This window comes from Aspergillus ambiguus (assembly GCF_047715705.1).
Source record: "Aspergillus ambiguus strain CBS 117.58 unplaced genomic scaffold BDV59scaffold_38, whole genome shotgun sequence".
Lineage (NCBI taxonomy): Eukaryota > Fungi > Ascomycota > Eurotiomycetes > Eurotiales > Aspergillaceae > Aspergillus > Aspergillus ambiguus.
In genome coordinates, this window is record NW_027395551.1 from 1,804 (window position 1) to 21,443 (window position 19,640).

Sequence of the window (19,640 nt, forward strand, 5' to 3'; positions counted from 1 at the left end):
CTATTTAACAGGTCAAAGAAGCAGGCGGCTACATCAACGATGTTATTGGTCTCTCAGCGCTAGTCGTGCTCAGCCTCGCCATCTCATAAATTCCCTCTCTCCTTAAGTGCCTTAACTTCAATATTTTCACTGGCTATATTATATGCTATACCACAGACCTCGTGGATGTTTAGTGTATTATGGATAACAATTTCCGGAAACGCCCGCAAGTTGGAAACGGAATTGAGGGAAGAAAGAGATACCGTGGCGATGGTGAGGATTGTGGGCTGACCATTCGCAATCATTGCCAAAAAAGCCTGAGCTACGAAGATTACACGGTCGGGATCATCTGTGCTCTGGAGTTTGAAATGAGTGCCGTGCGATTCATGTTAGATAAAGAGCACCGGAGCCTGCCGCCGGCGCCAGGAGACACGAACCTTTATATACTCGGTGAGCTCAGCAGTCATAATGTCGTGATTGCCTTCCTTCCAGGAAATCAAGGCAAGGGAGCTGCGGCGATAGTCACGACATACATGGCACGCACATTCCCCGGAATCGACTTGCGCCTGCTTGTTGGAATTGGAGGCGGTGTTCCAAGCAACAAGCACGATATTCGCCTAGGTGATGTTGTTGTCAGCATGCCGGATGGGCCACACGGTGGTGTGATCCAGTATGACTTGGGAAAGGATACAGATGGAGGCTTTGACCTTAAAGGGCATCTGTTACCATCCCCTTCCACTTTGAGATCTGCTGCGATAAGGATGCGATCAGACCACCGGGTCAAGCCGAGCAAAACCAATGAATTTCTACTTGCAATGTTACAAAAGGGTGAAGGGCTCTCCACATATCAACGACCCCGACCGGAGTCAGACATCCTTTTCGACATAGAGTCCTTGCACATTTCGGGTCAAGGTTCGTGCAATGACTGTGACGAGAGGAAAGCGATCCACCGACCGCCGCGTGCGACAGACTCTCCACATATCCATTATGGGCTGATTGCATCTGGGGATCGTGTAATGCGAAGCGGAAGAAAAAGATACCTAGCCAGTCAGCCCCTAGGCGACGTATTGTGCTTTGAAATGGAAGCTGCCGGGATCCTGGCGGAGTTTCCCTGCCTGGTTATTCGTGGTATTTCAGACTACGCGGACTCTCACAAAAATGATACCTGGCAACACTACGCTGCTGCTACAGCTGCTAGCTGTGCCAAGGAACTTCTTTTATATCTGGACCCGAGGAGGAGCCCTGTTCGAGACGAGATTGATGGCACGTCTTACCCTTTGTGTGAATATTCTCATGGAATAAAGGAACCATCCACTAAACGACGTGCCGACCGACTATCCCAATCGCCAACTGAGGAACAAAAGAAGAGGCTCCTAGGATCACTGAAATTTGACCAGATTGATGTTCGCAAGCTGACCATCAAAACGGCACATTCAAAAACCTGCAAATGGCTGTTAAGAACACCTGAGTATATTCTGTGGCTTGATGACACTAAAATCTGCGACCATAACGGTGTTCTGTGGATAAAAGGGAAACCTGGTGCCGGGAAGTCAACACTGATGAAGTTCGCATTTAATTCCTGGAAAAGCAGGAAAGGCAAAATAATTCTTTCTTTCTTCTTCAATGCCCGAGGAAATGATCTTGAGAAGTCTACAATTGGAATGTATAGATCACTATTGTGGCAACTTCTTACTAGCGTTCCGGAACTTGTGGCCCTTTTCGATTCTCTTGAACGAACAGTATGGGACATGGATGAGCCACAATGGAGTCTCGATGTACTACAAGACTTATTTAGGCAGGCAATTCACAGTCTTGGTCAATCGTCTGTTGTGTGCTTCATCGATGCCTTGGACGAGTGTGAAGAAATGCAGATCCGAGACATGCTGCACTTTTTCTCTGAACTCGGCGAGACTGCTATTAATGCGCGGGCCCGATTTCTCGTCCTCCTCTCCAGCAGGCACTACCCGCATATCACAGTCGATAAAGGTCTAGAGTTAGTTCTAGATGGACATGAAGGACACGATCAGGACATTTCCGATTACGTGGATAGCGAGTTGAAAATCGGCCACGGCAATGGTGCCAGACAGATCAGGGAGGAACTTCAAGCGAAAGCATCTGGAGTTTTCATGTGGGTTTTTCTTGTCGTGCAGATTTTGAACAAAGAGCATGATAGAGGCCGCGTTCGAACGCTTCGGCGAAAGCTTCAGGAAATTCCGGGAGACCTGCACGATTTATTTCGGGATATATTGGAGCGGGATGGCGAAAACAGGGACGAACTGCTTCTATGTGTTCAGTGGGTGCTCTTCGCAAGACAGCCTCTGACACCGGAAGAGTTATATTGTGCATTACTTTCCAACGATGAATCCGCGTATCTTGAAAAGTGGGACTGTGATGAGGTCACACATGATTCCCTCAAGAGATACATTTTGGATTGCTCCAAGGGGCTCGCTGAAGTCACACACTCTAAGTCGCCCACGGTCCAATTCATTCATGAGTCAGTGAGAGATTTTCTCCTCAAGGAAAATGGGTTCGCCGAGATTTGGCCGGACGTCGGAAGCAACTTTCAAGGGCTAAGCCATGAGCGCCTCAAACAGTGTTGCCTTAGATACATAGGCGTTGATACATCAGATATCTTGGATCTTACGGAGCCTTTTCCAACAGCCTCCTCGCAAGAGATGGCAACCATTCGCCAGTCAGCTACCGGCGCATTTCCTTTCCTGAAGTATGCAACCTGCAATGTGCTTTACCATGCCGACATAGCAGAAGAAAACAGAGTCAGCCAACGGAATTTTCTCCAAGATTTCCAGCTTTCTAGATGGAACACGCTGAACAACTTGTTTGAGAGATACGAGGTCCGCCGCCATACTCCTCATGTCAGTCTGCTTTACATTTTATCAGAGTATGACCTGTCAAACCTTATCGAAGCATCCCCATTTGACGCGACCTGGCTCAAAGTAGAAAAGGAGCGATATGGCCCCCCTCTTTTTGCAGCCTTGGCAAATGAGAGCAATAAAGCTTTCCAGGTTTTTCTGAGACATCACGAAATCAACCGGTGTTCTAGACGTGGACTTGGCAACCTTCACAGACCATGTGCTCTAAGTGAAGTTCGGCCTATATCTCTTGGACGTAACTTTAAATTTTCACCTAGAAGAAGCCTGCCGTCATACATAGCAGAGCATGGTGACGAAGCTTTGCTGGTTATCCTGCTAGAATCTACAGGATATTCCCTAAATCACAGTGACAAAGACGGGCGTACATTACTATCCGTGGCAGCACAAAATGGCCGTCGATCTGTCGTTAGCTACCTACTGGGTGACAAGCGAGTTGACCCTAATAGTATAGATTACGCCAGACAAACACCACTATTATTAGCAGCTGAACATGGTCATGAGGCAATTGTCAGGCTCCTACTAGCTGATCCGCGGGTTGACCCTTATAGGGAAAATAGCACTGGTCTATCACCACTAGGTCTAGCAGCTCGATACGGTCATGATGCAACTGTTAGAACTCTACTCGCTGACCAGCGAATTGATGCAAACACTGGTGGCCCTGTACACAGACGGATACTACTGTCGTGGGCAGCAAATAGCGGTCATGATACAACCGTCAGACTCTTGCTAGCTGACCCACAAGTCGATCCAGATGCCAGAGATGAATATGGGCGAACACCGCTGTCACGGGCAGCAAAAAGCGGTCGTGATACAACAGTCAGACTCTTGCTAGCTGACCAACGAGTCGACCCAGATGCCAGAGATAAACATGGGCAAACACCGCTGTTGTGGGCAGCATCTCATGGCTTCAAGACAATAGCGAGGCTCCTACTAGCTGATCCGCGAGTTGATCCAAATGCTAGAGATAAATACGGGCAAACACCGCTGTCATGGGCAGCAAAAAGCGGTCGTGATACAACAGTCAGACTCTTGCTAGCTGACCAACGAGTCGATCCAGATGCCAGAGATGAAGATAGGCGAACACCGCTATCGTTCGCAGCATATCGTGGCTCTGAGACAATAGCGAGGCTCCTACTAGCTGATCCGCGAGTTGATCCAAACAACGAAGACGAGCATGGACGACCACCATTATGGTACGCGACGGAAAATGGTTATAAGTCTGTTGCTCGTCTCCTGTTAGCTGATCAGCGAATTGACCCGAATATTCCGACCACTGATTAGAACGGACAAACACCATTATCGCTGAGAGTAAAATCGGAGCACCAAAAAACTGACAGCCTTCTGCTAGCAGACAAGCGAGTTATCTGATATGCTAATTCGACAACTGGGTATGTGACATCGGTGCCTGTTCATCCCAAAGTCTCTCGTAGAACTACAAATAAAATACCTGTTTTACACAACCGATCTTCCAGATATCTCGACATATACGTCCTTGAGATGACGGTGCGTCAAGCTGCTAGGTAAACCGATCAATCAAATATACCTTCTCATCCAAAACGCTGGACTCATAATGGTGCCTAGACCATCCTCTGCTGTTGTTACTGATGGACATCTATCTACTGAATCCAAGATTCAGGCCATATTGAGGAGAATATAAACTAGATATGATCGACGAGCGTTGGATACCCACCAAAAATGTAATAGGCAACTACGATGCCATATCGCTACACCAGTACCTTTAAAAACATGGTTTACAGAGCAATTGTTGGACAAAATGCCAATGCCATTTTTTTTTTTCAGTAATATTTAAGACGTTGCATATTATACCTATAGGGAATAGTTGTGTATGTGTGCCAGGAGACAAAACTAAACGTAGAGACAAAACTAAACGTAGACAGTCGGTAGATTCTAGCTTTATACTTCTGTGGATGCATAGTAATACAAGGGCTACGAACTCTGTCTATTATTACGTATTTTGGAACTCCTGCGGCTCAGTCTCTCTTGCCTCCTCCCCATTTGAATTCCCTCTAATAGTGCCCAGCAAAACATCTCCGTTTTCCTTGCTTAGATAATGGGCATATGAAGAAGGTCAAGACCAATGCCAGCGCGGAGAATGCCACATACTGCAAGACAGTCAGCAACTGCCAGTTGGAACAAGGGAAATATACCATAATCCAAACCATCCTCAGAGCATGATGATAGTCCTGTCGCACCATTTCCTGCTCGTCCCCAGCCAACCAATGAATTTTAGCTACATATACTGAAGCATAAGTACTGTCAAACAAGCTCGCTCTCTCTTCACCTAACACCTTAACCAGCCCCGGATGTACATCGGGCATGCTATTCCGGAACACCACACCCCCTGTGACAACGGGTATAGCCATGAAGATAGACCGCATCAGGCCCATTGTCGCGGTCACAGCTGCGGTGTCTTGAGCTGGTGCCACTGCCTGTGCAGCGAGGATGGGCACGTCTATAGTAATACCGACGCCAACACCAGCGAGAATCTCAAATTCGAACAGCTTTCCTAGATGCCTGCCCGAGCCCAGGTAAACGAAGAGTCCGACGCCCCGCACCGTGAGTGTCCGACCGACGAACAAAACAGGTAGGTACTTCCCCGTCTTTTAAATGTAGAAGCCCGCGAATGCGGCGGGTAGAGAACACGCGACAATCAGTGGGGCAAGATATACCCCTGACGTCAGGGCAGTTGCGCCGAGGACCGACTGTAAGTACAGAGGTAGGTAGTACGGCATGCTCATGAAGACGTAGGCATCGAAGGCAAATACCACGTACGCTGCAACGTTGGGGATGGAAGAAAAGAGGCGTAGAGGGATGATGGGTCTGCTGGCTGTCTTCCACTCATTGAGGGCAAATATGCCGACAACCAAACAGCCAAATGCGATCAGACATACGACTGTCGATGAGTCCCATGGATTATTGACACAGCCGTAGTTTAGGTCCAACAAGGCCATCAGGGTCCCGCCTACGATCAGAAGACTCCCAGTCCAGTCGAGTACCTTTAGGCCGGCGCAGATAGGAGTCTTCTGGTTTGGTATCTTGAGGAAGAAGGCTAGAATAGAATGGCAATACCTCCAGCGGGCACTCCTTCTGTTAGATAGACGTACAGGGTTAATAGAGAGTGGGTACTCACAGTTGATCCAGAAGCACCATCGCCAAACTGCAGATGATTAGTATTGACATTTTCGAACCCACTTTTCCAGCACAGATTTGGAGCAAGCTCGGATGGTACACGATGCACATGGTTTGGTCCTGCACCAGCTCCTATAAGGGATCCCTAGTCTGGGGTCATGCCCATCAGTTCAGCGCATTTGATGAGAGAGTAGTTTTTGTGGAGGCGCGGCTGAGGGAAGAGATTCGGCTGTCCGCTGATATCTGCGATCACCTTTGCCCCGGAAAGACCTTCACAAGCGAGGTTGAATGGTGGTTGGCGAAGGTCGGAATAATCAAAAACATTCGCCGAAGATGAGGCATAATTTTCAGGAAGAGCCGATGCCAAAACTTCAGCAATTTCTTACAGTGGCGGAGCAGATAGCTCGTGCCGAGTGGCATTCATGGTGATGGAGTGGATGGCGAAAGAAAATATTCGAGAAGATATTCTTTACCATATAGAGTACTGCAGAGATCCCTCGAGAAAACCGCTTGTTTTGTATGCGCATGAGCAACTGAATTTCGATCGTAGTGCTTATAGTAGACTTGGAACCTACAAACCGGAAAATGCCATATAGGGATGAACCATTCCAAAGTAGGAAATACCCGACTCCCTCGGTTTTATCCTATTTAGGAAGCTTGACACCCAGTCAAAAGCCAGACACATGCATTATGCCAGTTTCCCCGCTTCAACTTCACCCCTCAGCAAACTCGTTATGGCAGCACCTGCGATCTATCCTAGCCTGCGTGGCAAGACAGTTTTAATCTCTGGTGGTGCGGAAGGAATCGGGGCCGCAGCCGTTGAGCTTTTTGCATTGCAAGGCAGCCAAGTCATCATCTTGGATATCGCCGAAGAAGCAGCGCGGAGAACCACCGCAAAAGTGACCTCGCGAAGGAAAGAGGCCGAATCGCGCGGAGGCCCTGTGATCCAGACCCCGAAGTTCTACCGTTGTGACTTGTCAAACCTTCCCGAGTTGCAAAGAACTGCAGCCACCATATTGGAAGATCATGGACCAGTACACGTATTGGTCAATAATGCAGCGGCAACGGGCAGCGGCGCAAGACTTGACACGGAGAATGTCACGCCCGACGCCTGGGATTTCAGCGTCAACACCAACCTGAGACATGTGTTTTTTCTTTCTCAGGCTGTGATTCCGGGGATGAAGAGCATCGGGGCTGGGAGTATTGTGAATCTTGGATCCATCACCTGGCGTATACCAGCCGCTGGTCTACCAGTATATGGAGCTTGTAAGGCCGCAATAATGGGTCTTACACGTGTTCAAAGCAAAGAAGTTGGAGCTTCCAATATCCGAATCAATAGCGTTATGCCTGGTGCCATTGCGACAGAGAGGCAGAAGGCAGAAGTTTTGACGCCCGAATATCGTGCCGAGGTTTTCCAGAACCAAAGCCTGCAGCGTGATCTTGTTCCTGAGGATGTTGCAAAGGTGATTGTCTTTCTAGGAAGTGATGAAGCCAGCGGAGTGACAGGAAGCACATATGTTGTTGATGGAGGGTGGGTCAGTGATCCATGATTCCAAACAGCAAGTTTCAGATAGCATATTACGTAGCAATATTGATTCTAGCTTATGCTATGCTTTATTAACCCGGATACCTCCTACACTTTGAAGCAAAGAGTTCATCAACCTATGCGATCAACCTATGCGAGAGATAAGTCTCTTCCTGCCCAGGCTGACCTTTGTGATCTCTCTATGCCCTGAAGATCTGATCAGATTATAAGCACTTGTAGAAATCCGGCACTCGGTAAAGAGATCAGTCATTGATATCATTTTATTAAAATCGTGCGCAATGTATCAAGAGGTATAACTCACTACCCCGCATGGTCACATTGTCTCTTTTCTGATACCATTCGGGGGCCATTTTGTTAGTGGAGGATTTCGATCTCCGTCATCTATCCAGCGAACTTGTTTGGGAACCCTGTGTCCGCCTTCGATATGGAAGGTTGCAATTTTTTCTCCCGTGGAGCCTGTCCTTTCTGATCAGTCTCTGAGTAATCGCTGAGAAATCAGTGAGCGGTCACTGATCACTCAGAGGTGCTCAGAGCCTTACTAGCAAATCCCCATCTGGCAGGGGAAATATGGTACGTATAGTGACCTAGGTACGCCGCGCTAATACAGGGCAGGTCGGAACTTGACAGGGCGCCCATCTGCAAGAGGCTATGCACAAGTAAACTAATGATATCATGTAACCTAATTGATGCATTTTATTTGATACCTATCGATTATACTGTACTTGGTAATCTGTACCTACAGATATTTACATGGTCAATGGAAATTGATGGAAGGACTACTTAGGTAGGCAAGGAGCAGCTCGACTTATTACCTTCATACTTCGTGCCAAAACATATCAACTTAATCATTAGACGCCCGACGTGAGGCACAAAGTTCATACCACTCGCTTTTCAACTATGTCTTCGCAACCCTGTCCCGGTAATCCTTTAGCAGCGGCGCAGGATGTCCACTATAATTTGTTTTTACCATCCACTCCTTGACAGATTTCACCCTTGTTGGTAAAATCTTATCTAACAGTTGATAGTCCCTGCTGGTCAAGTTGTCCTTCCACGTATTCCAGAACCCCGAGAAGTTCTTCCGGTAAGTGAGTAAAGTCGAGTCATTTGGATCAGCCGAATGACCAATTATCATTTCCGGGTCCAGGATACCAAGCTTGAAATACTCATCCAAGCTGACGTCCTTATACATGGCCTTTTGGCCGGTGACTTCCGAAAATACAGATGCGAGATCTTTCCAACTGATATCCTCAGTCGCAACATGCAACTCGAGCCCATTGCTCTGAGCAGGATTATCAAAGATCCATCTCGCATATGCCCCGTAATCCTCCAGGTAGATAAGGGGGCACTTCCCCTCCCCAAGAGGCGCTGCAAAGACCATCACACCTGGGTTCTCAGGATCAGGGAACGGCCGTAGAAATTCAGACAAAGACTCCATATACATGCAAGACGTCAAAACAGACCACGCCATAGGTGATGTTGGTTGGGCGGAGATAAAATCCACGACTTTACCCTTCCCATCCAAATGACCACATCTGTACTTATTATCGAAATTACTAAGCTTGGAACCGTATTCCAGACCTGCGTAAACAAAATGCTCGACTTTGAATTCTCGGGCTAGCTCGTAAAGCCTGATGCCCCAGTATATCTCTGCTTTTTCGCCGATGGCGAAGCCGTTGGTATTGGCGAAAACGCAGTTTATGTCTTTAAAGGCATGACGGAGAGTGTTTTCGTCGTAAGTATTTCCTTCGAAGATCGATACGCCTGGTAGGCTTGCTAGGGCTCTGGCATCTTTTGAGGACGCGTTTCTTGTGATAACGCGGATGTCATAATTGGACCCAGTAGCCAGGGCTGGCAAACAATTCAGTAGCTAGCAATTGTGACATGATATATTCAGCGCACCTTTGACGACAGGTACCCCCTGGGCACCTGTTCCACCAATGACCAATATAGTTTTCTTCATATTCGAATAATAAAATCTCCAGAGAATAGTAGACAGTTAGAGCTATCTAATGAGAATATGGCGAGGGCGGTTCTATATTCTCATATTGGTATCTGACGTCAGAATGAACCTCTACCGTTGCTTGGGCAGGAGAGATCAGACCTGCGTCATGAGAAACACCAGATAGATCTGTTCTGGAAATTAGCAGTCGAGGCCCATCCAGATGTAGATTAGTGTTTTCCAAGTTATGGTTCAGGAAGTAACTCAGAGTGTGGCGATATATCTGATTTTGAATATTACTGTACAATACTAAATAGGTACTAGATACTGATCATTTGGCAAATTTGGTTCGATACTGTATAATGTCTAAGCTCTTTCGGAAGTTTATTTAGGCTCATGCTGTAGGCGTTGGAAGTGAACTTGTTTTGCAGGGGCAGAAGAGGTTTCGACCCGTCCTGTCTCAAAGAGGCACACTCTGGAAAAAGCTATATAGGCTGTTCTAGGGAAATGCGATGTCTTCTGAAACTAAACGGTAAGGGCCTCTTGAGTGTAATCATACCAGACTACTTAGCGCTCTGCCAATCACTGAACCTAGCAGCTCGAATTTCAACTCGGTCTTTAATTAACCGATATGTCAGCTGGGCAAGTACGGGGAAAAGACCAAGCATAATGGACGTTAATAGAGTCCGTTGGGTAATGGGATTAAGTGATACAGGCACCAGGATTCCCAACGTGCCAAATATTGGCCGTGACGGCCAGATAAAAGCCTCTATTACGTGGGGAGAACATATCGCTGACGATATTGACAAGGTTCCCATTCCCGCTGCCCTGAGACCCTGTATTGAACGTCCCCGAATAAAGGCTGAGAGCTGCTTGACCACCACACAGATCCACCTCCTGACCAGAAAGGTTACCAACGCGGCGAGGATTATGGGTTTCGGGGCCCAGATGTCGGCCACCGAAGCTCAGACGGGCACGATGGCCGTGCATGCTACGATGAAGGAAATCCCGATCCATGTGTAACCAGCATCGGAGCCAAAGCCCCTAGCGATAGTGGGCAAGACAGTGGTGCCAATGGTGAGGTCGAGAGCGGACATGTGACGGAGAGACAGAGGGAAGTCATGTTTACGATGATAGTAGGGCGGGATAACTTCTGCGAAGGCGCTGATTGACTGGGTTCCGTTGTAAGAGGTTGGTTCACAGTAGTTTGACCAACATCTTGTTCTGTGGGAGTTACCTCTGTCATGGTCTGATCGATATAAGTTGAGATTGTCGGTGGTGGAGTAAGATAGAACAGGATGTCAGATAATGCAGCATTATACAAGCCATAATGATTATGGATACTCTGGAGGTCGCACCCTAGCAATGACAATGCCCTTTTGCAGATAGGTCCCATTAGGAAGTATTCTATTCTAGGCCAATCTCTGTACAGCGTAGAAATACATCTACGGTCGATTATAATATCATAACTCGTCCTTGACCGATGCTGTCGGCCGCCCACTGTCCTTGCCCAAATCGACGCCATTCTTCTTGCGCCATTTCTCCCACAGCGCAAAGAACTCCTTCTCCATGCCGCTTTCCATCTGGTCCGGCAGGATGACCGTGTACTCGACGTAGAGATTGCCCGGCTCATCGTCATGGCTATCATGGAGATGTCCGTCCGAATAGAACGGCATGCCCTCGCCCTTGACCGTCTCGACAGCCAACGGCTGCACGACGTCGCCGCGCTTGCGCCCCAGCTGCACGACATGGCCATCAAGGTGCGTGATATTGCGCGACCACTCGCCCATCCACGCCTCGCGCAGCGACAGCGCCTCCTTCCAGAACAAGTCGCGGCCCTTGCGCCGGAAAAACGTACCGTCAGTACGCTGGCTGTCCGTCTCGCCAAGCTGCGGCTCGCGCTCCTCAATAATCAGCACCAGATCGCCCGCAATCCAATCAGGACTCTCATCCGCCTCATTCTCAAACACAATCCGCGTGCCCTGCGCCATGCCCGGCTCCACCGTGAACGTCGTGTCCACGTCGCGCCGCACCACCCGATGGCCATGGCACACCGGACACGGCTTCTTGATCTTCTTGCCCTGCCCGCCGCACTTGTCGCACGGCATCTGCACCTGCTGGAACATGCCCGGCGCCAGCATGTGTTTCTGGATGATCATGCCGCGCCCGGAGCACCGGTCACACGTGATGACCTCGCGGTCCGCCGAGCCCGTGCCCTCGCACGCGTCGCAGATCTGCTGCTTCTCCAGGGTGATCGTCGCCTCACGTCCGTTGTAGAAGTCGCGCAGCGGCACCCCGACCCGGAACTCCATGTCCGGCCCGCGGCGGTGGCCCGGCGCGTGTCCGTAGTGTCCGCCGCCGCCGAAGAACCGCGAGAACAGGTCAAACGGGTCGTGCGCCGGCCGGCCGGCCGTGCCGCCTTGGCGGTGCTGCTCGACGCCTTCGTGGCCGTGTTGGTCGTAGATCTTGCGGGTTGTTGGTGTCGACAGGACGTCGTAGGCTTCCGCGACTTCGACGAATTTCTTCTGCGCATTCTCGTCGCCGCTGTTTGAGTGGGTAGGTTAGTCTCTGAGGAAGGGGGAGGTGAGGTAGGGGGGAGGGAAGGCATTGGGCCTTACGGGTTCTTGTCGGGGTGGAATTTCTTGCTTAGCGTGCGGTAGGCGCGCTTGATGTCCCGTTCGGAGGCGGACTTGTCCAGCCCGAGGATCTTGTAGTAGTCCTCCGCCGCTAGCACGATGTGTACCAGGCACAGGGTGATCGCGAGGAAAAGACAGATGAAACGCATGGTGGGGAGCATCTTAACGAGCTGCTGCGGGTGCAGCTCGTGGATTTCGAGAATGGATCAGGTCGGACGGTTGCGGAGTATAGATCTGGTTAGGCGTGTGATACCTGAACGCAATGGGGTGATAAAGAGTGGCTTGGTTTGGGGGAATTCAAGACCAAGGGGAACACCTGCAGACATGCGGCGTTCGAGTTCTGCAGATCAGTCAAGACCTCAGAAGGCAGTGAGGGAGGGAGTAGTGTTAGAGGGAGAGTTGGAGGTTGGAGTTATCGATATACAATCGTCCAGGTGGCCGCAACGGTTAATCGTTCCCCCGGACCGAGTCACGTGTGCTTATCGCTTATCGCATACTTCTCCCTACGCAATACTTCTACATACATTCCCCAGCATCCCAAACCACAACGCCATTGAATATTTGCTATGCTATCTTGATCCCCGAATCGGGACATCAAAAATATCATTCCGCCATGTCCGTCCCAACCCCCCACTCTCATCACCCTCCTCAATGGCTTCTTGCGCCCGTGTGGCCTCCTCATGCCACACTTTGACGAGACTGCCTGGAGCATAAACGCCTTGGAACACCCCACTGCCCGGGGGCTCGACGCCAATGCGCGCCTCGATATCCGGATCAGGGGCAGGGACCAGTCGCGCCAACACCGCCCGCACAAAGCTGACCAGATCTTGGGGGTTGGCGATCCTCGCCGCGCGCAGTCTCTCCCGCGCAAAGACCAGCTCGCGATTCAGCGCAAAAGCAGCGTCCACAATGCGTTCTGCAATTTTCTTCTCCAAAACCCTGCGCACCAGGTGTTTCAGGAACGGCTTTGCCAGCCAGAGAAGCCACTTCCATCGGCTGCGCTGCACCTTGTAACTGAGCTTGTTGACCCGCACGCGCACGCCGCGGAGCGTGAATACCTGCTCCAGTCGCTCGCGACCCACCTCGATGTCGAGGGAGATGTCGATGCCCCGACGGTCGAGGTAGAAACTCGCAATGCCCTCGTCGTTAAACCGGAACAATGGACCCGGGTGGGCACGGATCCAGTAGCCGAACTCGGAGGCACTGACGTTCAGGCCCATCACGGTGACCGTGAAGGTGGTTTTCAGGTCCATCACTGTTCGCTTGGAATGTTTTTTCATCACGTCAATGTCGTTCCGCGTGGTGATGTGCATCCGATATGGGAGAAATGAGGAGAAATTGACGGTATGGCCGGGCTCCAGGATCAGGTTCTCCACCAAGAGATCGAGCTCGGGCGCCGATATTTCCAACCGCGGAATCGGGATATACTGAATACTGCGAATCACGAGTGGGAGGAACACCTCGCACAGATCCGCGGGCAATTGGCCCTTCCGGTCATTGTAGCCGTCCCGGACGTCCCGGTAGAACTTGTTCGTCGCGTCGATCAACTTCGACACTGTCTTGTCCTGGGGGACAGTGCGGATGGCCCGTTTCGCCTGCACCAAGAACGCGTCCATATCCTGCCGGAGGCCAGATTCCACGCCGACCTGCTTCGACTTCTCGCCCAGCTCGTTAATCTTCTCCGGCGCGTCGTCAAAGAACGCTGGATCCGTCAACATCTCCTGGACAGACGCACCGAGCTCTCCCATCAGCTCCTCAAACTCGGGGTCTTTGTTTGCGTGCGACGCCACCTGCTGGAACTTCTGCTCCAGCACCGTCCATGCCTCAGCGTCCCCAAACGACCGGAGCAGCGCCCAGAAGTGCTGCATCGCCAGCTTGAGATCTTCGTTGATGTCCACCTCCTCCTCGGCCGTCTCCACGACATCCGCCGTGACGTTCGCGTACGCCTTCGCATAACGCTGCACCAGCTGCGCCAGCGTGGCGACCGAATCCGAGTAATCTGTCCGGTCGCGAAGGTTCAGCACGGTCTGTTTCAACCGATGCAGTAGCGTCTCCTGTTCCCGCCCGCCCAGATGTTCCTTGGCGCTCTCGACGGTCACCTGTCCCGTGCGCGCCGCCCCATCCCCGGCCGCCTGCGCCACGTGGGCGACCTCCCCCCGCAGCTCCTCGCCCGACGGGGCGCGGTCCCCGTCCGCCGCGGCGCCCTGAACTGCGCTGACCTCATCGGTGGACGGCTGGATGTCCTTCCCGACCTGCTGAGAGGTCTCCGACAGGGCGAAGGCGGTGTCGGAGAAGATCTGGCGGCCGACGGTGGTGAGGTCCTCGACGAAGATGCGGAAGTCGGCGTTGGTAAGGAGGAGGCTTCCGACGGTACGGAGGCTGTCGTACGCTGTAGACTAATTAACCCCGTCCACCGTGGCACATCTATCCACTTGGGAAGTGGATGGGGGATGAAGTGAAGCTGTGACGCACCGGCCTTAGTGTCCGCTCTGGCCTTGGCGGTGGACGCGCGCTGCGAGAGATGGCGCGGGTCGAGGGAGGCCTTGGACCGGAGCAGATGCCATAAAAAGTCCTGGATCTGGTCGGCGTGGTTCTTGTCGCGGAAGAGCTCGATCAGAAGCTGGATGTACGTGCGGGCGTCTCGAGTGAGCTGGCGGCCAACGGAGCCGATCTCGTGGGCGCGCGGGTTGAGGATCTCGGCGGCGAGGAGGGAGCGCAGGTTGGCGATGAGCTGGTCGTTGGACGGCATGTAGCCCTCGGACAGGGCGCGGAGCATCTGGTAGGAATGCAGTTTCTGATGGAGGAACTGCTGACGGGAGGTGTCCTCCTCGTAGCGAGGGAGGAGGGGCTCAGTCTCTCGCGACATGATGACTGGGGGTTGGGTATGGAATGGATGATGTTGGCGAGGAGGAGGTAGAAGCTATCCAATCGCTTCAGCGTTGCGTCATTGGTCAGGTGATCTCCATACAAGCTCGCCGTGGAACAGTGAGAGCAGAGGAAGAGGACGTGGACATGATGAAAGCAGAGAGAGTATAGAATGATACCGGATTCTATACTGGGGGTCAAGGAGCTCGAGGATACTCGGGATATTGGAGTTGGAGCTCTACAGCGTGCTTGTTGAGTAGTTTCCCTACAAGACTACACTAGTCCAAATCAGGACTATTTCTGCCTCAGGCAGTAATGATCGCTCTGCTCGGATGGGGTAATCAGAATAAAATTGGAGATTCCGGTGGAGAGTATTTTTTAAATGTTGCAAAAATCCTTGAAGCCTGAAGACGATGTTGTCACGAGGCTCGTTGCCTTGACGGGAGACATCGGGTCTAGGGTTGCCCAGCATGGACGCATCATTCTTCGTACTTCGTCCAGACAGTTGCCTACGCAGTAGTACATATTACTTCTTCGTGCGGAGAAAAAACTTGGTGCGGAGTAACCCATCGAAACACAGATCCCCCCCAACGGCTAAAATCAGAATGGGATTAGGCAAAAGGATCGGAGCGATCGGCCGCCCCAACAAAAGGGTAGGATGGAGAGTACAGTGTAGAGCGAGTCCTGTGGGAGGGGATGGAATGTACCGTGTAGAGGGCATACCAGACCCGTAGTACGACGGAGCGGACAGAGTCCGGGACAGCAACGAGATCGAGAACAAGCTTTGAACCATGCGAGTTGAATCCGGGGGTGGATATCCCTGGTCGCAGCTGGAGTCTAGGGTTCGGAGAGGACTAGGCTGGTCGACTCCGGATTTACTAATGTACTACTTCAGGAGAGCTCAGCTCAGCTCGACTGGGATGGTGGTCTGCAGGGGCGAGCCGAGACGCAAGGACGGAGGTGAGCGATATATGCAGGCGGCGAAAAATGGCTCAAGACCGCATACGCGGGCGTTGGAGTACTCCGAAGCTCCACATCGGGAGTTGATGAGGCATCGTGACCCGTCCTCCGTACGACGATGCATGGGATCGGGATTGGCAACATGGGGGCTGCGGTGAAAATGCTGGGGAGGGGAGATGGAGGGGAAGGAGGAGAGTCGATCCCGATGGGAGGCTTGCGTGTGGAAGGATTGTGCATGGATTCCGATGAAGCCAAGGAGGACAGGATAGATGTAGCTGTTGGATGGATCCGAAATATCGGCCGGACCCGGTCGGGACTAACGGAGATATTAGCCTGTAGTCTGGTGGCCGCAGCGCACAGGTGTCGACGGAGCGAGCAGTGATGGGAAAAGGGCGACGGAGGTATACTCGTACCTAATGGGATATGAATCGATTATACATCCCTCACGATATAGTCGGGAGGGTCCCAAACAGGAAAGGGCCCGCACCGGAATCGGGCAAGTTCCGACACTGCGGGGAGTCGGCGATACCCTAACGGGAAGTTAGTCAGCGTCCAGAATTTTCCATTCGCTGATCGACAACAATACAATCGTCAATAGAAACCGGGGGAGGAGAGTCAGGGAAGTATATCCAACGTGTAGAGAATGAATCACATACGATTCCTAGGTAGAATGGAGGGCCGTACAGGGAGACTAACGCACTAGACAGCGTCAATCCCTAGGATAACATCTACCGTGTACCACTCAGTCCACCTAAATGCCTCATCATTTTCTCCGCAATCCCTTCCCGTGATCCACTACTGCACTTTTTTCTCCCCGACTCTTCCCGATGCTCGATCCAGAGTCATCGTCCAGCCCCTGCTCATACTTCCTCTCAGACCTCCGACTTGGAGAAGATCACAACGGCCGTCTCCTTCTCTAGACTGTCGGAATGTGGTGGATTCGGTCTCAGGGGGGCTCAATGCGCCGACATAAAATCTGTCCTCTGCCTTCACGCCCTCTCCTCCGTCTATCCTCTGTTTCTTTCTCCTCATCTGCCTCCATTGCCAGTCCATCCACTGCTCTGGTGTCTCCAACTTCCCCAATGGCTCGATTTCCCGCCCAACAAAGCCGGCCGGTCCACGCGACCCCGTATGTCAACCATGCGGCTCCCGTGTAAGTCCTTTTTACCCGTGCAATTTTTTTTTACCAGAAAAAAAGAAAGCTCTTGTATACCTTCCTGTATATCTTGTGTACTCTCATTGTTGCTGTTCTGTTGCTCTGTATACCTCAATATCCTCCATCATGTCGCCTGACAAAAAGCCCAGTGACAACTTCGATACCGCCAACCCGCCCTACATTCGCAAATACCTGCGCACCTATGGACTCACTCCGCCGCGCGCCGAATCCTACGAGGTCCAGAAAACTCGCTGTATGTCGCTTCTCTATCCATCAGGCCTAACCCAGCTAACCAAAACCCCAGGCCTGGCTCAATTGGCCCTCAAGCAAACCCCCATCGACAAATTCCTCTACCTGAGCACCCTCCGCAAAAACAATGTCCATCTCTTCTACCGCCTGGTCACGGACCATCTGAGGGTATGTCCGGAACCATCACGAAAAGGCCATCCCGAAGCCTTCCTGTGCTCGGCCGTAACCAATTCGTGGACCTCCAAACTCACATGTCACTAGGAACTCACCCCTCTGATCTATACTCCCGTCGTTGGAGAAGCTTGTCAGAGATGGTCCGAGATCTACCAGCAGCCGGAAGGTTTGTTTCACATCCCTGGTCGAGATCGGCCGCAGACGAGCTAAACCCGGGCGCTAACCTTCCTCCTCCCAGGCATGTACCTTAGCTGGGAAGATCGCGGCAATCTCGCTGCAGTCATCGCCAACTGGCCCCAGCCCAACGTGGAGATCACATGCATCACCGATGGCTCCCGAATTCTCGGTCTAGGTGATCTTGGCATCAACGGTATGGGTATCCCCATTGGTAAGCTGGCGCTGTACACGGCCTGTGCGGGCATTCGTCCCGAGGCTACTCTCCCCTTGACTCTGGATCTGGGGACGAGCAACAAGACCCTCCGGGAAGACCCGCTCTACATGGGCAGTCGTCGCGACAAGGTGACTCCCGAGGAGGAGCGAGAGTTCATGGATGAGCTCATGGCTGCTCTCACCGAGCGCTGGCCTGGGTAAGTTGGAGCTGTGTGACTCACACATTCCGAGCTCCCCCAACTTTTCCCGACCAGATGTGGAGAAAGCTAACGGATGTGGCGTACAGCATTGTCATCCAATTCGAGGACTTCAAGAATCCCTTCCCGGCTCTGGAGCGGTACCGTGACACGTACACTTGCTTCAATGACGATATCCAGGGCACTGGTGCAGTCATCCTCGGCGGTGTCATCAATGCCGTGAAGCGCTCGGGACTTCCCTGCAAGGAACACCGCGCCGTCTTCCTGGGCGCCGGCAGTGCCGGTGTCGGCGTCGCCAAGCAGATCGTCGACTTCTTCGTCCGCGAGGGCATGACCGAGGATGAGGCCCGCGCGTGCTTCTACCTCGTCGACACCAAGGGTCTCGTCACCCTCGACCGCGGCGACAAGCTGGCCGACCACAAGGTCTACTTCGCCCGCAACGACAACCAAGGCCAGCAGTTCAAGACCCTCGAGGAGGTCGTTGACCATGTGAAGCCCACCATCCTCATGGGTCTGTCCACCCTCGGCGGCGTCTTCACCCCGCCGCTCCTCCGCAAGATGGCCGACTGGAACACTCACCCCATCATCTTCCCGCTCTCCAACCCCTCGTCCAAGTCTGAGTGCGACTACGAGAGCGCCGTCACCAACACCGACGGCCGCTGCCTCTTCGCCTCGGGCTCCCCCTTCCAGCCCCTCTCCTTCACCAACTCCAAGGGCGAGACGCACACCTACTACCCGGGCCAGGGCAACAACATGTACGTCTTCCCGGGCATCGGCATGGGCACCATCCTCTCCAAGGCGGTCCGGGTCACCGACTCGATGATCTACGCCTCGGGCGAGGCGCTCTCCACCGCGCTGACGGCCGAGGAGATCGAGCGCGGGCTCCTCTACCCGGATCTGACGCGCATCCGGCAGGTCAGCGTGGTGGTGGCGCGCAAGGTCATCCGGGCGGCGCAGGAAGCCGGGGTCGACCGTGAGACGATGCTGCGCACGATGAACGACGACGCTCTGGACACGTGGATCAAGACGCGCATGTACGACGCCCACGCGGAAGTGTTGGCCCTGGAGCGGGAGGTCGGCGCCCTGCTGTCGAGTCTGGGGTCCACGGGTCTGGCGCTGAACGGCCTCTCGAATGAGGACCACGACAAGAATGCGAAGCTGTAAGACGCCGTGGGGATGCTCCTTCTCCTCCCCCTTTCCCCCTTCCCTTTTCCCTCTTCCTCTTCCCCCTTCTCGCGTTCCCCCTTATGCGCCCAGCTCGAGGCATTTCCTTTCCATGGTTTCTAATTGCGGCATGTCAGGTGGGCTTGAATGAGTGATGTGATGTCATTTGGAGCGCGTTTGTTGTTTGCTTCGAGTTAGCACGCATGGAGGGATCGCATCCGTTTCCTGTATACCCCCTTACTTCTAATACGATTTTGGCATGTCGATGGACTTGGTTGGGTGTTGTGCTGTTTGGTAGTTCGTCAAAATTGAGTGCCTTACGACTATCAACCCCCTTCTTATAT

General features: G+C 52.3%; 8 protein-coding genes across 8 annotated transcripts; 4 read left to right on the forward strand and 4 right to left on the reverse strand.

The window, feature by feature from the left end:
- Positions 1-347: 347 nt before the first annotated feature.
- Positions 348-4,151, forward strand: BDV59DRAFT_195423 (Pfs, NB-ARC and Ankyrin domain protein; the record flags this gene model as incomplete). The annotated part of the gene is made up of 12 exons (XM_073692566.1): positions 348-807; positions 892-1,107; positions 1,171-1,642; positions 1,676-1,808; positions 1,851-1,976; positions 2,007-2,276; positions 2,313-2,359; positions 2,399-2,574; positions 2,608-2,753; positions 2,787-3,033; positions 3,562-3,675; positions 3,724-4,151. The coding sequence occupies 12 exons, from the start codon at positions 348-350 to the stop codon at positions 4,149-4,151; spliced, it is 2,835 nt and encodes a 944-aa protein (XP_073544503.1).
- Positions 4,152-6,743: 2,592 nt separating this feature from the next.
- Positions 6,744-7,644, forward strand: BDV59DRAFT_103262 (SDR family NAD(P)-dependent oxidoreductase). Its single transcript, XM_073686464.1, has one exon. It carries the CDS (start codon positions 6,755-6,757, stop codon positions 7,568-7,570), a length of 816 nt encoding a protein of 271 aa, XP_073544504.1. The 5' UTR covers positions 6,744-6,754; the 3' UTR covers positions 7,571-7,644.
- Positions 7,645-8,461: 817 nt separating this feature from the next.
- BDV59DRAFT_195425 (NmrA/HSCARG family protein) lies at positions 8,462-9,526 on the reverse strand (the record flags this gene model as incomplete). Its single annotated transcript, XM_073692567.1, has 2 exons — positions 8,462-9,414; positions 9,466-9,526. The coding sequence occupies 2 exons, from the start codon at positions 9,524-9,526 to the stop codon at positions 8,462-8,464; spliced, it is 1,014 nt and encodes a 337-aa protein (XP_073544505.1).
- Positions 9,527-10,877: 1,351 nt separating this feature from the next.
- On the reverse strand, positions 10,878-12,506 carry BDV59DRAFT_103265 (putative DnaJ domain protein). Its single transcript, XM_073686465.1, has 2 exons — positions 12,124-12,506; positions 10,878-12,049 (listed from the first exon to the last, which is right to left on the reverse strand). Exons 1-2 carry the CDS (start codon positions 12,300-12,302, stop codon positions 10,969-10,971), a joined length of 1,260 nt encoding a protein of 419 aa, XP_073544506.1. The 5' UTR covers positions 12,303-12,506; the 3' UTR covers positions 10,878-10,968.
- Positions 12,507-12,534: 28 nt separating this feature from the next.
- On the reverse strand, positions 12,535-14,261 carry BDV59DRAFT_185760 (uncharacterized protein). The gene has a single exon (XM_073690913.1). The coding sequence runs from the start codon at positions 14,007-14,009 to the stop codon at positions 12,711-12,713; it is 1,299 nt and encodes a 432-aa protein (XP_073544507.1). The 5' UTR covers positions 14,010-14,261; the 3' UTR covers positions 12,535-12,710.
- Positions 14,262-14,263: 2 nt separating this feature from the next.
- BDV59DRAFT_185761 (uncharacterized protein) lies at positions 14,264-15,330 on the forward strand. The gene is made up of 2 exons (XM_073690914.1): positions 14,264-14,530; positions 14,614-15,330. The coding sequence occupies exons 1-2, from the start codon at positions 14,473-14,475 to the stop codon at positions 14,892-14,894; spliced, it is 339 nt and encodes a 112-aa protein (XP_073544508.1). The 5' UTR covers positions 14,264-14,472; the 3' UTR covers positions 14,895-15,330.
- Positions 15,331-15,341: 11 nt separating this feature from the next.
- On the reverse strand, positions 15,342-15,896 carry BDV59DRAFT_185762 (uncharacterized protein). Its single transcript, XM_073690915.1, has one exon. It carries the CDS (start codon positions 15,797-15,799, stop codon positions 15,533-15,535), a length of 267 nt encoding a protein of 88 aa, XP_073544509.1. The 5' UTR covers positions 15,800-15,896; the 3' UTR covers positions 15,342-15,532.
- Positions 15,897-17,131: 1,235 nt separating this feature from the next.
- BDV59DRAFT_103296 (uncharacterized protein) lies at positions 17,132-19,398 on the forward strand. Its single transcript, XM_073686466.1, has 5 exons — positions 17,132-17,375; positions 17,427-17,539; positions 17,633-17,711; positions 17,784-18,132; positions 18,222-19,398. Exons 1-5 carry the CDS (start codon positions 17,249-17,251, stop codon positions 19,294-19,296), a joined length of 1,743 nt encoding a protein of 580 aa, XP_073544510.1. The 5' UTR covers positions 17,132-17,248; the 3' UTR covers positions 19,297-19,398.
- The last annotated feature ends 242 nt before the right edge of the window (positions 19,399-19,640 follow it).

Coding starts and splice junctions, on each gene's coding strand:
- BDV59DRAFT_103262 (XM_073686464.1), top strand. CDS start 6,755: ATGGCAGCACCTGCGATCTATCCTAGCCTGCGTGGCAAGACAGTTTTA.
- BDV59DRAFT_103265 (XM_073686465.1), bottom strand. CDS start 12,302: ATGCTCCCCACCATGCGTTTCATCTGTCTTTTCCTCGCGATCACCCTG. Junction 12,050..12,123: donor TTCCACCCCGACAAGAACCC/GTAAGGCCCAAT, acceptor CCACTCAAACAG/CGGCGACGAGAATGCGCAGA.
- BDV59DRAFT_185760 (XM_073690913.1), bottom strand. CDS start 14,009: ATGCAGCACTTCTGGGCGCTGCTCCGGTCGTTTGGGGACGCTGAGGCA.
- BDV59DRAFT_185761 (XM_073690914.1), top strand. CDS start 14,473: ATGCGGAAGTCGGCGTTGGTAAGGAGGAGGCTTCCGACGGTACGGAGG. Junction 14,531..14,613: donor GGTACGGAGGCTGTCGTACG/CTGTAGACTAAT, acceptor GCTGTGACGCAC/CGGCCTTAGTGTCCGCTCTG.
- BDV59DRAFT_185762 (XM_073690915.1), bottom strand. CDS start 15,799: ATGGTTCAAAGCTTGTTCTCGATCTCGTTGCTGTCCCGGACTCTGTCC.
- BDV59DRAFT_103296 (XM_073686466.1), top strand. CDS start 17,249: ATGTCGCCTGACAAAAAGCCCAGTGACAACTTCGATACCGCCAACCCG. Junction 17,712..17,783: donor GATCTACCAGCAGCCGGAAG/GTTTGTTTCACA, acceptor TCCTCCTCCCAG/GCATGTACCTTAGCTGGGAA. Junction 18,133..18,221: donor CTCACCGAGCGCTGGCCTGG/GTAAGTTGGAGC, acceptor TGTGGCGTACAG/CATTGTCATCCAATTCGAGG.